At 40.1% G+C, this 16,768-nt stretch overlaps 1 protein-coding gene across 3 annotated transcripts in view; it reads right to left on the reverse strand.

Annotated features, from left to right (window-relative positions):
- TRIO (trio Rho guanine nucleotide exchange factor) overlaps positions 1-16,768 on the reverse strand; it is a 399,978-nt gene that overhangs the window by 122,579 nt on the left and 260,631 nt on the right. For all 3 annotated transcript variants that reach the window (XM_074945021.1, XM_074945022.1, XM_074945023.1), the window contains exons 22-30: positions 16,173-16,367; positions 15,923-16,038; positions 15,105-15,171; positions 14,233-14,342; positions 12,125-12,194; positions 11,519-11,608; positions 7,106-7,198; positions 3,578-3,689; positions 1,078-1,268 (exon numbers count right to left, since the gene is read on the reverse strand). In XM_074945021.1, the coding sequence (XP_074801122.1) occupies positions 1,078-1,268; positions 3,578-3,689; positions 7,106-7,198; positions 11,519-11,608; positions 12,125-12,194; positions 14,233-14,342; positions 15,105-15,171; positions 15,923-16,038; positions 16,173-16,367 (1,044 nt within the window). The remainder of the gene's footprint in view (positions 1-1,077; positions 1,269-3,577; positions 3,690-7,105; positions 7,199-11,518; positions 11,609-12,124; positions 12,195-14,232; positions 14,343-15,104; positions 15,172-15,922; positions 16,039-16,172; positions 16,368-16,768) is intronic.

Here is a 16,768-nt window from a genome sequence, read left to right on the forward strand (position 1 = left end):
GAAGGATTAGCAGGTGAGTGGGGCTGATCGGAGTGTGCCGTAGATAGGGTAGGAACTGATAGAATACTTCTTACTTTTTGAACCATGGTCTGCACTATTGGTTTAGAGTAGGGTTGCCAAAGAAAGTGAGTTACTTATCTACCTTATGCTCCATTTAAAAATCCCAGTCTCAGTTTTGTAACCTTTATAAATCTGGCCAAAGCATTTTTAGAAATTAAAACAGTGATTTATGTTTCCATCCTTCCAACAGACCATAAACAGAACTATCTGGAGCCAATAAAATATTTGTTTGCAGGCAGGGTTCAAAAGGCCCTGTAAGAACAGAACATACACTGAAGCTATTACACCGAACCCTCGCTATAGCCCGCGTTGCTATAGCGCGGTCGCAGTGATGGATCCCAAATTTAAATATTTAAATTGGGATCCAGGGCAACGCGTTCCCCGCGTTAACGTGGGACCGTGCGCCCAGGCTATCGCGAGGGTCCAGTGTACTGCAGAGTTGTGTGTTCTACAAAGACCACTGCAAGCTTTTCAGGACAGGCAGACTCTTCTTTTATCTTTGTAGAGCTGACCAGGAGATCTGGGTGCTATTATAATTGCAATGGTTAACAGTTATAAATACTACTTCTAATAATTCTGTGTCAGCCAAATCCTTTAAAAAAAAAAAAAAAACAACTCATTTAGACTTATAAAAATGCATCCTACATAACAACCATCTGTACAATGGATACATACAAAACTGTTATAGACTGAACTAACCTAAAATTCACTTTCACCTCCACAGGTTCCATGAGGACTAATAACTTCTCCATTTCAACACACCCTTCTTTGCAGAAGCACGGCAAGAGAGTAAGCCTAACTGCTTACCTTAAAAGGCCAATGATCCAACACTATCAAGCATTTTTTTTTTTTTTTGGGGGGGGGGGGGGGGCTTGCTGAAAGCTAAAGTTTCATATATGTTCCAAAGTCATGTTTAAGTCATTTGAATACACCTGCTTAAAACTTTTGGTTACATTTGGATAAGAATTCTTTAATTTTTCCGGACACAACAATCTTCTGCTGTTTTCGCATACTTACAAACAGTTTGCTCTTGTATATGTACTTGCTCCTCCCACTTGAGTCCTTCACCTCTTTACTGAAGACCAAGGACATCTCAAAAAGGAAGAGATGCCTCTCACGACCCTTTCGGATTAAAGTTTTGGGGTCCCAAACTTGGAAGGATTCCTGAAGGATGAGCTCTCCCTGAGATTCAATATTCTCATCAAATCCTGCAAAACAGGCAAAGATAGACAAGGTCAAGCTGAAAAGTAGAAGTGAGAACACTAAAAACATACCATGCTTTATCAAATCATTCCTTCACTGCTCCATTTTCAAATATATTTATTACTTTTAATAAAGAGGGTTCCAGGAGGTGGTATTTCGATCCCAGTTGGTTTAGGGTATGCTTTACAGTTCAAAACCAAATCATTACTCAAGTTTATGTTTCCATTCAACAGCTGAAAAGTCTTGTGAACTGCTCTGGTAAGATTCTGGCTCCAAATGACACGTCTCCAAAATCAGCTTCTCATGTACATCCCCCATCATGAAATTAAACTTTTCTTACAAGGTTTCTGCCACCTTGGGCTGAAGTCTTACAAAACTATTTTGTCTTGTGAGGGTTTGGACTCATCTAAAGCCAAATGAGATTTTAACCTCATGCGACAGAAAGCCAGGACAATAGGTGTCGATATTAAATTAGCAAATACAAATTTGCATATTCTTTCCCCAAAAAGCCCAACTAGATTTATTTGAACTATAATTCTAGGGAACAGATGGACCTGAGCCGCATATTCTAGTCAGGATCCACACCTCCTCAGATTTCAGGGTACTTATTATGAGCACCATCAGACTCATCTCTCTTTCAAAAGAGAGGAATGTAATTTGAAGAAAGACTTCTGGCCTTCAAACACCAGTTTCCTTCTAAACTAATTTACTTTTACCCACTATAAATTGGCAAGCACAATTTAACCAGTGCATTTCTCAGTCTAGACAAATGGCATCTTTTATTTTCTTAATAAAAGAAGTTCAGTAACTGCTATAGAAAGAATACAGACCTCAGAAATCTCTCACAGGTCGCAGCAAAAGTTGTAGTAAAGTCCCCTCTCCATCATTTAAGGGTGAATTTACATTTACTCTATATTTAAGTGTAAAACATTATGTAACAAAGCGGCACATAAATGGGGCCTGACTACCATGACAATATAAAACAATTTACGTACAGAAATACGTAGAGAGTATCTTAGAGAAGTTGGATTAGGATGTTCATTTAGGAGTCTCGAGACATAAAAGGAAATGTGTTCACTCATGAGATTCATCTACCATGGAATGACTCATAACTATGCACATATGCTTTGTGACAGAAATATTAGAATATTCTGTAGAGTCAGCCTATGTGCATTTAGTGGTAAAGGATGAACATTAATGCTTTTCAGCATTCAAGCTCACATTGTATGGGACTTTGGGACTGATCCTGCAAACTTTCATTCACTTTAGTAGTTCCATAAGAATATGGAGGGGTGGGGAATTTTCAAAAGTGACATTTAGGAGCACGTCCCACTGAAAGTCAATGCATGGTATGCTCTAAGTCATTCAGGAGATTTTGGAAATCCCATCTGAAGTGTTTTCAGTTTCCTATCACAGGGCCCAACCCTGCAGTCACAATAGTCTCAAAGAAAATGTAAATATTAGCCAACACATCTGTGATAAAGCCTTTATATGCAACTTAAATTTCCTGTGGTCATGCTTTTATCTCTATTTGTGATGGGTTGCTTTGCGAAACAGATCTTCCATCAAAGTTCTCAAGTATATGGGGGATCTTTTTATGCAATACATGATCATGTACAGACTATGAAATGGTTTTGGGTCAAATGTCAATTATAAGCATATGTAAGCAATTGAATCCAAACTTAAATGCCTGCTATATTCTGCATGTACATGATTGTTCTTTTCTGGCTATGTCTCAGACTAAATTGGTTTATGTTGCCTTTTTTTTTTTTTTTAAACTGCCAAAAGACATACTGTTTTTGAACCGGAAGTCAGTTATGGAACAGACAGCATACAGATGTGAAAGCAATGACCTTCCTGGAGATTATTACTTGATACATAGACCAGAACCACCTCTGGTGGATTTACATACTTTTTTGAACTTTCTTCAGACAAAAAAAGTTATAATACTGGATGAGAAATGCAGCTGAGATTATTTAGCTCTATGTGCGTTCCCTTAGAATAGAACTGAATCAAATGTTTCAACTGTAAGTAAGCTGTAAACAGCTGTATGTCGAGATGTAAGAACATCCTTTTTTAATCAGATATATTACTATAGTTTTTTGTCATCTGCTACCTCATAGTTTTATAAAAAGAAATCATCCAAATAATTCCATTTCAAAAAGATGAAAGCATATCAATGTCATTAGAAAGCGAGAGCAACTCTAAACAAAATTTCCACTTTTCCCTCAGATCTCTCTGACTTCAGCGAATATTTTAATATGTAGTTACAGAATTTATTACACACGTGTACGTTGGCAAGTTTTAGTTCTACCTTCCAGCATGCTGAGGTGCATGGCATCATTGGCTCGCTTTGGCACACTAAGCATCACCTCCAGACCATCTTTAATCTCGCCTTTACCTTCTTCACAGCAAGTGAGCAGCTCCTGCAGAAGATCAACGGGTCATTATTAGCACACCATCTGTTTCTACAATACAACAAAACGAAAACAGTGGCATTTGCTCTGGTGACCAAAGGCCCTGTCCTGCCAGCTGCCCTTCAGCTCCTCTCAGACTGCAAGTGGCAGTGTAGCACATACTCTATACTTCACAAGATCAGGCCCTGAAGGGGTAGCAAGAGATTCTATTTGATTTGTTAACCATCCATATGTTTTAAGGTAAGCTGATCCAAATATTAATCGGTTTTTAAAACTGAAAGTGTTAAAGAAAGAAGCTTTTGATAAAGTGATTAAATTTTTAATGTCCAATGTTCAATAAAATGTTAGTATACACTTGCAAATCTCCCAAAAGTTATAGATTTGCTTGAATATATACATGACACACTGGTCAAAGAGATGTCCTTAAGCACTAGATGTCCTTAAGCACTAGTAGGATGCCACAATCCTGCATTCCAATTTAACAGTATATATCCTTGTGCCCATGTGCAATCCCACTTGACTTTAGCATAAAACTGCATGGGTCCACATTACTTGACTCTAAGGCAGGACTTTCTTAGTGTCAGACATTCTTGTGCCACACTGCTGCAGCATCTAAACAACACAGGTATAAGACCCATCTTTCCTTAGCTAAAGAGGCATATATGCCCCCTCAGGTATCCAAGCGGGGCTCCACATTCACTACAGCATGTTTCTAGAACTTCTTTTCTCTTTAAAAAATAAAAACGGTCTTATTGCTCATTCTTAGCCTATTTTTGCTACTTCATTTTTTTTAAAGAACGGTCAACACAATAAATGCAAGAAACTAGAGTAAAAACAGACTTCAGAGTTATGTGGCTTTAGTACTAAAAGCTGAAGATACTTCAAGAACTTTCCGGGCATAGGTTCTGAAAGAGACAAATTAAAGCAACCTGCCAGAATCTGAGGAAGTGACCGAGCCCTCTGAAATTTCAACTGCCACTAATCTGTTGGCTTGCTCTACTCTTCCTAGTTGCTTTTATTTATGCTCTTTCACATCTGCCACGTCTCCTTCCTTTGCCTTTTTTTCCTCTTTAAAATGCTGTTTTAATCCCTTACTTCACTGTGCAGGTGGCAGCAAACAACAGTGTGTTAGAAGACTGCTCTCTGAAGCATATAATCAGGATGCTTCACTTTGCTGATGTCTGCACAGTGGAACAGAATGAAATGGCAGGGGAGAGGCACAATTTAAATAAACTGTATAGAGAGTGGCGCAGAGGTAAGACAAACTAACAGCAGATGATGCATGAATAATCGGAAACACAAAATAAACTTAATGTTCTCAGTTGGATACTTTCCTTAAAACTGTCAGCCCTAATGTTTTCCAGCCTACCTTCAGCACATCATCCCACATCATGAAGTCCGAAGATAGGCCAAAATGTATGCCACAGCCTTGATTTACAACCCCAACTGATTTCAGGCACAGGGAGGGGGTTTGGATTAAGAACTCTGCATCTCCACCCACTTCTGTGTATTTGGTACTGGTCGCTTCCAAAAGTGAAAGGAGCCTATTTTCTAATTCTGGTCCAGATACAGGCAAAATCTCATGAACAAAGCCAATCTAGGCACTCTGGCCAGTCCAGATGAAAGACAGTGTCCAGTTGTTTTTTGGATTCTGCCACTTTAGGCTAAAATTTCATGAGAAAAGCTTGGCACGTTTGACACCATCAAATCTGATTTCAAACAGCAATAACCCTAGGCTGGACTCTAACTCAGAGTTTGTCTTCACTACCGGGGTAAGTCAATCTAAGTTATGCTACTCCAGCTACGTGAATAACATAACTGAAGTCGATGCCTTCACTGCTCTGCGTCGATGGGAGACGCTCTCCAGTCGACTTCCCTTACTTCTGAGTCAACCAGAGAGTACTCTGCCGTCGATTTAGCGGGTCTTCGCTAGACCCATTAAATCGACACCTGCTCCATTGATTGCAGCAGCGTGGATCTCCTCATAGTGAAGACCAGCCCTCAAACTTAACTTCAAGCCTGACCCAGCTCGCAACACTGCCACTGCATTCCCTAACTAGGTAAGAAACAACTATACGTGGAGAGTGTCATTTAGTCCTAACTTTCAATTTGTTTTTATTTTTATTTCTTCTCCTGGGGATATGGGCTGGTCCACATTTTCTTCCCCCTCTAGCCTCTCACAGTATCCCACAATGCACCAACACCCTTAAAGCTACACGTAACTGAACAGAAATATGGAGGATGTCAATGCCACTAGGGGGATGAAGTGGCTGATTGTGAGTAGTGAGACATATTCTACTCATACAGTTACTGCTTTGTGACTCACTGGGGTCATGAAACTAGGCTTCCTTGTCAGTGCACATCACCAATCAACTCAGACACCAGGCTGCCCCACAACTTTTGTATTAATCCATAATTTTGGCAATGTTTATATTTAAAATTAAGTTTTGAAACTGACAGCTGACACTTTCTAAACACACATCTGTTTGGATCAATATTGTAAATTAAATAATTAACAGGTTTATGGATTTATTCATTAATTTTTTTCACTGGCAGAGGACAGGGAGGATTTCACATTCAATATAAAATGAGATGTAGTTTCCACCCGTTGTGACCTGAAATGGCCAAGCTATTAAACATTCAAAAAGAACAATTAGGAATATTTTATCAGTACACAGGCTGGCAATCAAATCAAAGTGCAATTTTAGCTAACCATAGAAAAAGTTAATATCTAATTTTGAACTTGTTAAGCACACAAAACCCAGGATACCCTAGAATATTTTAAAACTGCAAATACAGTACATTGCCCAAGTCTCATAATCACTGCCCTGGAGTCCAAAGTGTTCTCTCTCCATTGTCAAACGCTTCTTTTGCTGACCTGTAAGCTCAAATTTACCCGCATCCTGTAGTAGTAATAGTTGTCTATTTGTGTTTTAGTATTTGCAACGTCATTGTCTAGATAATTTTATACAGTATTACATAAAAATCCATAGCCCTGTAGTTTTCCAGACACTCGTAATAGTATATTAAGCAATTAAAAAAATTAATACAGCTAGAGGCTTATGAGACTTCATTCTAGTAGCTATTTCAACATTATCATTCACAAACTCTTGGGATGGACATTAGCTGCTCATTTTTTAACTGGAAAAAGTATTTTTAAAATTAAGAGTAGGATAACTAGGGCAAGTGTATAGGTGTCATATTTGATTTACAGGTGTCTGAATAGAAAATTGCTTATTTAGGACAATTTTTTCATTTTTAAGCAGTTTCTTACAGAAGAAGTTACTGCAGTTCCTGAGGCTCAGTGAAAAGCTTATGCAAGTAACAGGCCTTATGCAAGTAACAGTCCTATTGACTGTGATGGGGTTTTTGCCTGTATGAGAACTGCAGGATCAGACAACCTACAACTTTAAAGTCATACCTACCTTTAAGAGAAGCTGATATTTTGTTATCCTCTGGACAGGTTTGATAAGGTAAGAGGAGATGGAGTTGGCCAATCCATGCCGCTGTTGTATTTCCTGTATTGAACAATGATGAATTTGAGTGTCATGTGTATTAATGATAGTAGGTTAGCCAGCTACAAGTGTGACAATTGATACAATACCTGTCCTTTCCATTGTAATGAGCAAAGAAAAAAGGACAGTATAGCAAGATTTTCAAACCAAAGCATATTATGTTTTGAGTCCATCTGCTCCCCTTCCATACAAACATTCTTTTAATTTCTTGGCCAACTCTCATCAAGCTTTTAAAAAGAACCTGCATCTGAACAGCAAAGACTCTGGATCTGAAACGCTGAGTTTTTAGGCATTTTAACTTTGATAATTATTTCCTAAGTCGCTTTGGGTAAACAGGGAAATGCTTTTGGCTGTGATGATATTGTCTGGCAATGGCCAACGCCCATTTGGGAACAGATTTCACACTGTGGTTTGCTAGTTTAAAGTGTAACCAACTCAGGGAAACATGTTTCATTAACTGCTGCTACAAGGCCAGCAGAGGGAGCAAGAAGTGTAATTTACTGACTACTTACCAAAAGAGAAAGAGCTCAGCAATAGTAGGCAAGATTTTTAAGAGGAAAGCTGAGTATTTACATGGAGAACTTTCTTCCAGTATACTATAACAGTTATAAAAGAAGGCTAATTAAGAACCTCAAACACTGAATGTTTAACTGATTGGTTGTGTCAATTTGGCACAAAACTTTAATACAATTTACACCCACAGGGCAGTTGTACTCATTTTTAAGTAACAAATTATCTATTGAATCCATGAGTTGTAAGACCACGATCGTAATGGAGTCACACACACAGCATGAGGTACAGACTGTGTACTAAATATGAAGTCAAGTATGTTTTTAGTTTGAAGCTGAAACGCTAGATTTCTTTAATAGACTCAGAAGCATAAGGTACTGTTTTTAAGGAAATCTTAGGTTTGAGGTTTTAAACAGTTGCAAACAGCATCCCCCTATAATATACAATGCAGTCTTAGCTTCTACATATACTTAGCTATGAATGTTACATGCATGTGTGTTCTGCTCATATATGTACTAAGTGTGCATTCATTTGCATACACACACTTTTTACATCAACATTAGTTGCCTAATTACACATTACATAGGATTATTTGGTTCTCTCTGACTAGTTTTCTCTCCCAACACAGCTCTTCATTTTCATGTAGTAGAAATGCAGCACGTGGAAGTCCAACGTGATGGGTCTTTAAAACATTCATACTGTTGGTGGCATTAGTGAAAGTTATTTGGTATACAGTTCAGATACCTGTAAAGATTTTTTTTAGAGGTGATTAAATCACAAGCCCCTTTTTTCTCTTCTTTGCACAAACAGTTCTTCCCAGTATCCATTTCACTAGTGATGGCTCAGAGTACATACGTAGGAGGGAGCACCATAATTGGCGTTTAAATACAAATGCACTCTTTAACCAAGGTCACATTTGGAAAGGGAATCTCAGTCCTCTATTGTGGCAACTATGAGTCCTCAATGAAGTTCGGTGCTCAAAGTCCAGAAGCAGTTGCTGCCTTTATGCCCTTGTCTCAAATGGATATCACATATACCTTGTAAGGAACCTCCATATAAAAGCAAGCTGTGCCATAATTAGATTAGCAGCTGTGATGGGGTGTATAAACCCCTCATTGGACGGGAGGGGAATTAAGGTGCAGCTCTGGGCTAAGAGTTGGTTGCTTATGTTAGCAACAAGAAGGTGGTCAGGGAAAGTGAGGGACCCCTACTGAATGGGGGAGGCAACCTAGTGACAGATGATGTGGAAAAAGCTGAAGTACTCAATGCTTTTTTTGCCTTGGTCTTCACAGACAAGGTCAGCTCCCAGACTGCTGCACTGGGCAGCCCAGTATGGGGAGGAGGTGAGCAGCCCTCAGTGGTGAAAGAACAGGTAAAGGACTATTTAGAAAAGCTGGACATGCACAAGTCCATGGGCCTGGTTCTAATGCATCCGAGGGTGCTGAGGGAGTTGGTTGATGTAATTGCAGAGCCATTGGCCACTATCTTTGAAAATTCCCCTGGACTACTGGAAAAAGACAAATATAGTGCCCATCTTTAAAAAAGGGAAGAAGGAGAACTACAGACTGGTCACATCCTCACCTCAGTCCCTGGAAAAGTCAGGAAGCAGGTTCTCAAGAAATCCATTTTGAAGAGGAGAGGAAGGTGATCAAGAACAGTCAACATGGATTCCCCAAGGGCACGTCATGCTTGACCAACCTGATTGCCTTCTAGGATGAGATAACTGCCTCTGTAGATATGGGGAAAGCAGTGGATGCGATATAGCTTGACTTTAGCAAAGCTTTTGATATGGTCTCCCACAGTATTCTTGCCAGCCAGTTAAAGTATGGATTGGATGAATGGATTATAAAGTGGATAGAAAGCCGGCTGGATCGTTGGGCTCAATGAGCAGTGATCAACAGCCAGACAATGTCTAGTTGGCAGCCAGTCTCAAGCAGAGTGCCCTAGGGGGTCGGTCCTGGGACCAGTTTTGTTCAACATCTTGGTGATGGGATGGATTTCACAGTCAGCAAGTTCACAGATGACACTAAACTGGGGGGAGACGTCGAAATGCTGGAGGGTAGGGATAGGGTCCAGAATGACTTAGACAAATTGGGGGATTGGGCCAAAAGAAATTTGATGAGATTCAACAAGAACAAGTGCAGAGTCCTGCACTTAGGATGGAAGAATCCCATGCACTGCTACAGGCTGAGGATCGACTGGCTACGAGGCAGCTCTGCAGAAAAGGACCTGGGGATTACAGTGGACAAGAAGCTGGTTATGAGTCATCAGTGTGCCCTTGTTGCCAAGAAGGCTAATGGCATTTTGGGCTGTATGAGTAGGAGCATTGCCAGAAGATCAAGGGATGTGATCATTCCCCTCTGTTCAGCATTGGTGAGGCCTCATCTGGAGTACTGTGTCCAGTTTTGGGCCCCATACTAAAAGAAGGATGTGGAAAAATTGGAGAGAGTCCAGCGGAGGGCAACGGAAATGATTAGGGGCTGGGGCGCATGACTTATGAGGAGAGGCTGAGGGAACTGGGATTGTTTAGTCTGCAGAAGAGTGAGGGGGGATTTGACAGCAGCCTTCAACTACCTGAAGGAGGGTTCCAAGGAGGATGGAGCTCAGCTGTTCTCAGCGGTGGCAGATGACAGAAAAAGAAGCAATGGTCTCAAGTTGCAGTGGGGGAAGTCTAGGTTGAATATTAGGAAAACCTATTTCACTAGGAAGGTGGTGAAGCACTGAAGTGGGTTACCTAGGGAGGTGGTGGAATCTCCATCCTTAGAGGTTTTTAAGGCCCGGCTTGACAAAGTCCTGGCTGGGATGATTTAGTTGTGGTTGGTCCTGCTTTGAGCAGGGGGTTGGACTAGATGACCTCCTGAGGTCTCTTCCAACCCTAATCTTCTATGATTCTAAGAAGGCAGGAGGACCTGAGCTGAGTCCACACTGAACCAGGAAGTGGAGGAGCCACAGCACCCAGCAACTGAAGCAGGGCTGGAAACTCAGAAGGTGATATTTCCCAGGGATGGGCGGTGGCTGGATGGGGTGCATGCCAAGGTAGAAAGTGACCCAGGGAAGTCAACCTGAGGCAGACATCAGATGCCGACAGGTGTGCAGCCAAACCAGCCTCAAAGGGCCCTGGGTTGGAACCTGGTGTAGTGGGAAGGACCTGGTTTCCCTACCCCACTCTACCCTGTATCCACTAGGAGGAGCTGCTGCCCTGAGAACTGTATCCATTCAATGGAGTTGTGTGAACCACACCCACTAGGGGCAACAGCTACCGTAGATGCTAACCAATAGGCAGGAGACCCTTTCCCCCTGATTACAGCAGCTTTGAACAGTACATTAAAAAGAAATATAAGCAGGTTACTGTTAATATACATTTTTATGCTGCTAGTCCAAGATTTTAGTCTTGATTCAGTGCAAGCAAACTGAACCAAATTCATCGTTGTTAGAATATGCAGCATCTGTCTCTAAAACTGTAGTTTTATATGTGAGTTTTAGTTGCTAAAATCTGTTTGCATTTCAAAACAGATATTCAACCATTGCTATGTTTCCAATTCCTTTGATAGGTAATAGCAACTGTTTAAAATTATATTTTAATTGATTGTTAGGGGACTAAAATAGCAATAAAACACTATATATTAGACACCAGAAACATAAAAGTTCTTCGATTTAACTGACATTGTGTTGTAGGATTATTAATTATGGAGAGTTTATCTGGTGTTACTAGTAGATGTCCAATTTCTTAGGCATTCCAATGTAATTAGAACTGCATGATTAATAACAACCCATCCATATTTTTAATATATACACAAAGAGTCTGGTACTTACATCAAAATATGCTCCTGCATGCTCCAATATCAGCTGAGTAGAATCTGGCTTATTTTTACAATATGTAACATACATTTGAAACTTGTCTGCCTGCAGAACAAAATGCAAATTTAAACAGCTTATGAAACAGCATTTCCACTGCCTGAAACCAGACAAACTACAGGGGAGTCTTTTCCAATTCAACCCAACATTGTGAGAAAATACACAACCTAATTAGAGCCCTGGGCGGATACAAAATTTGTATCCACATCCAATCCACGATCCGCAAACATGGTCAGTGGATATCCACAGATTTGCAGGGCTCTAAACATATTACAATCAAAATAATAAAAAGGAATGAGAAAGTTGATTTATAGTTAAGTGAGCTATATTCTGCCTCCGGTGTATGCACGCAACTCAAACTGATTTCAGTGGGAGCCATGTTCTTGCATTTGTTGGCAGACACTGGCTTTTTAATTCAAGTCAATAGTTTGTTTACTCCAAGAGGAAGAAAAGTACTTCTACAAATCCACTAATTAAGAAAAAGACTACACAAAATGAAAGTCTCCATCTCCTTCTGCTCTCGATTTCCTTTGTTACTTCTAACACCAACCAGGATTTCATTACCCAAGTTACGAAGCAGTGCCCAACATCTTCTGGTAATTGTTCGTATTTCTCCAGCTCCTTTAGGAATATGCTACGGGTAGAGAAAAACAGAACACCATTAAAAGGAACATGGCATGTTTTCATTAGGGCAGCTAACATTTATTTAGAGTTTAAGCAGATATATTGTTAGAGGATCTTCATACCAACAGCATGGTCTGACAACTGGATCAAGATACTATGAATGGATGAGAATCTGGGGTGCCAGGACCCTATAAATACCACATCTCAAACAACACAGATTTTAAATAGTTGGTGATAAATACTGTTGTATTGATATTTCTTTTACTGCTGTATTATCTACTCACTGTAGTAACTGTTGCTGTTCCCTTCAGAAAGGGGCTAATTGGTGTCCTCTCACCTAAGCCCCACGAATGGTTTAATTTTTAAAATGTCAGTAAAAAATAGAAAAAGAGATGGAGGCCAGCCCCAGCAATAAAAGCCTCCCCCCCCCCGCACCCTTAAAAAAGCCAATCAATGAAGGGAAAAAAACCTCCATTATCTATACCCATAATAGATTATTTATGAAGTTACTTAAGGGCAGCAACAGGTGCATACAAAGTAATCAACAAGTGGCTTTCTTTGCAAGACTATCCCTTTCACAGCCAAAGTAATTTGTTATTGATCTAAGTTCCTGGTATGAATTTTATTAAGTCTGAGATTTTTCACTACTGATACGGCATAGTGCACACTGCTATTGTACCTTGTGGATATAGAGAATATAGCTGTTGTGAATCCCTCAGATAATATACAAAATGGTAGCTCTGCTAGACATTATTATTATTTCTATTACAACAGCATGTAAAAGCACCCATCAGGGTCTGGATGGTGATAAGCCAGGCAACAGACAAACACACAGGCTTACGTGGTCTGTCACTCAAAAAGATTTCAATCGAACTTAACACGAGATGCAGTAAGTGCATGTAACAAACAACAGGAAAATGTGAGTAAGGCTAGCTAAACATAATGCTTCTGAATCATTAAGAGTTAAAAGAAAGGTATACTGAACAAGTGTCCATATCAAACTCCTTGTAACCAGTGCTAATGGCAATCCTTTTTGGCAATTTTCACAGTAGGGCCAAGGAACAACAGAAAAAGAGACTGAACTACCCCCTCCCACTAGCAGTGGTTTCTAAAAGTCAGAAATGAGCCCACTGGCAGGTGAACATGATGAACCTGACACAACCACTGCCAGTGCTAAGTAGAATCAGTGGTGTCCATCTCTTCAAGGCAATCAACCAGTCTAGAACTTTACTTAAGCGTTCAAATTGCTTCTTAAAAAATTCAAGATTAGTAGACATATCTGGGACAGAGAAGGTCATTTTAAATGGAATTACATAGCTATTTACTGAAAAATGCTATAATGGAAGCAAGTAATTCAACAATGAGGGAGACACTTTAGCTACTGCTGTGGCAAAACGTCCTTTATTCATTTATATTGTGATACAGGAGGGCCAGGGAGCAATGGTAGAATGGTCGAGGGGAAACATATAAGCCCTAGGCTAATTAAGGCGTGGTTCCCTGTAGACTAGGGAGGGTTGCTACAGGTTAATTGGAGCACCTGTGGTCAATTAAACCCTGTCAGGAACCAAATAAAACTCGCTGCTTCAGGCAGTCAGAGGAGGAGGAGGAAGGAGAGAAGACTGGAGCTTGGAGATGTGTTGAGAGTTTTGGAAGACCTGAACACTGAAGTAAGGGAGACCCTGCCCCAGCAGTACAGGGAGACTCCCTTCCCCGCAGCACCTAAGGACTGAGGGTAACCCCATCTAAGGGGGATGAGGATAAGAAACCCGCAGAGGTTGAGAGGGGCTGGGACTCAGAGTGAAGAGCAAACCCAGACCCCTCCCCTGCTTCCCTCCTCTACCACCTTCCCGGGCTAGTAGCGGGGCCCTTGGCACCCAAGAGCAGGGGCAAGGGGTGACATCTTAGCCTCTCTCCAAGAAAAGCTCAGGACCCACCATATAAACATCGGCCATCTTGCCACAATATACACAATATTCTGACTGGGAAATACCTGAAGTGATCACTTAATCTTTACTAGTAAACATAGGCATGGAAGCTAAGTTACTCACTTATTATGGAACTCATAAATTTCCTGCATGTTTCCAAAGATAATGTGTTCTTTGTTTACAATACCAGGTGGGATCTCCTCAACGCCACTGGTCATTTCCCACAGATACGTCTGACCAGAAGGAAAAAGGCACATGAAAAGCAATCAAGTTTCCAAACAGTAGCAGTTTCTGACATTTGTAAGTAAACATTCTCAAAGGGAGAAGTACAGGAAAGTACAACTTCTAATTGATTTTGGGGTATGGAGCTTTACACACTGTGCAGCTTAAAAAAAGTCAAGGCCTGAAAGTGACAATCAAATATGCTCCTTGAGACTTAATCTTTTCAAATATGCAATATTCCTGACAACAAACAGTGCTTCAGGGTATTATACCAAGGTCATGTTTGGATTCCAGAAGTTTTCATTTTGTGTAATAGCTACTGCTGAGCATACTTGCTCGAGTTTAACAATTACTGGGCACTTTTCCATGGAACCTCTCTGAATTTCTATTCAAAGAGAGTCAGCCAGTCCTGAAACAAGTGATAAACACAATGAAAGAATTAACAAAGGCTCATCTCTGCTACTAACAAAACAAACTGACCAAAAACCCAACAGAAGTGGATAGTCAGTTCTGAGACCATTAAAATGTTTTCTATTGAGCAAAAAGCAATAAAGTACTGTAAATGAAAATGAGCAAAAATAAAGCACATGGGATAAATTCTCCATTGGCTGACACCTGGTGCAATTATGTTGACACCAGCAAGTTAGCAGGAGGCAAAAATTAGCACAGAATTTGGCCCTGTGATGATAAACTAACACCACTTGGTTGCTAAAGAAATGCAGAAGCAAAATGATATACGTAATGAAACCTTGTCCCATAAAATATACACTTACATCCATACATTCCCGGAGGTCTCTTACATAAGCCTTTTCTGTCTGAATTAGCTCAGCCATAATGAACCTTAAAAATGACAAAAGAATGAAAGATCAAATCGCAGCCTGCTAGATCACAGGATAATGCTTTTCCACTAACCAGAATACACTCTCTCCATTGCAATGAACTTACTCTATTTCCAATATTACAAGAAAAGCATATAAGAGATTAATTAGCATCAGAAGGACTTTTTGTTGGGGGAGGGGCTTCCAACACTAGCAAAGTTTACATTGGAAAAAAAAAAATGGAGGGATGATGCAGCAAGGATTTTAAGACCATTAACACAGAGAGAGAGAAGAGGATCCATTAGAAGCATGGGGCTAATATTCAACTGATAAAAAAAGAGCAATAGCTGCTACTATTCATGAGCAGGAAAAATCGACATTTTATGGAGTTGTGTTACTTATTTAATATTATTTTAACAGTCGTATTTTGCAAATACTTTACCCTCACTGCTACTATTTCCCTCCTTGCCCACTTATTTTTCGTGAATTTTTCTGGATTTCTACCAATTCTTCTTCTTCTTCTTTTTTTAAAATGATCCTCATTTTAAGCTTGGTTTTGAACACTTCCTAAACCCAGATAGTGAAGAACCAAAATTGGAATAAGGCAATGAATATGTCTGTGCAAGGCTATGGAAGGTACACTCTGGGTAGTACAGAGCTCTCCTTTGCTACATTCCTATTTAAAATGTTTTGCTAAATCTTGAAGTAAAAAAATATGACAGTTGCTTCACTAACAGTAATTTATATATTTATATCTGTAAAGACTGCATTACTCTTTCCTGCGGGCAGATTTTCGCTTTTCTTCATTAAGCTCATGAGCAGCATCTCGCAGTTTCACCTCTGATCCAGGAACACTAGCTGGGATTATATCCAGCTGCAGGCTTTTGCTCTGTATTAAGGAGAAAAGGGAAAATGGTTAAGGGAGGAGACATGGAAAAACAATGGCCAATCTGATCAGCTACAAGGAGCTATGTTAAAGCATTTGCTTATTTGCCTATTAAAACATGCAGAAATTTCACTCACCGATTTATTTGAATCAGAAGAAATCCCCAGGGCTTTTTCTAAAGAGGTCCTATATTTCTCCATGCGCAGAGAGAAGTCTCTGTACCTCTTGTCCACTGCTGTGACACATTTTTTAATCTCTGCTGCATGGGCATGCCCTTTTTCACAAAAGCCATCAGCCAGCTGTATCAACAGCTTCACCCTCTCTTTGGTTTGCTGTGAAAAACAACAGGAAAATACTGCCAAGTAAAGTTACGGCCAAGTACCTATAATGTGAGGGCTCGTTTTGTATAATTAATTATTAAAAACAAGTGGAGGGCTGATGGAAGGTAACTGAATAAGTGTTACCTTCCATCATCTCCCTTCTATTCCACCCAAGTGTTTTTAAATACCATAATTTTTCGCAAGGAAAAGAAGATCAGCAAGTGCTGCCTGCTTCTTTATTATTTCAACAGCAGCAAAAAACCTCATGCTTTAAACCTTTGGAAATTCTCTTGACTGGAAATAGAGAATATCAGTTCTGCAAGGTAAGCTTTTAGGGCAAGGACCATGTCTTCTCAGGTGTTTCTATAGCTCCTGGCACCAAGGGGCTCTGAGCCCTATTAAGGTCTTTAGGT

This window comes from Natator depressus, chromosome 2 (genome assembly GCF_965152275.1).
Source record: "Natator depressus isolate rNatDep1 chromosome 2, rNatDep2.hap1, whole genome shotgun sequence".
NCBI classification, from domain to species: Eukaryota; Metazoa; Chordata; order Testudines; family Cheloniidae; genus Natator; species Natator depressus.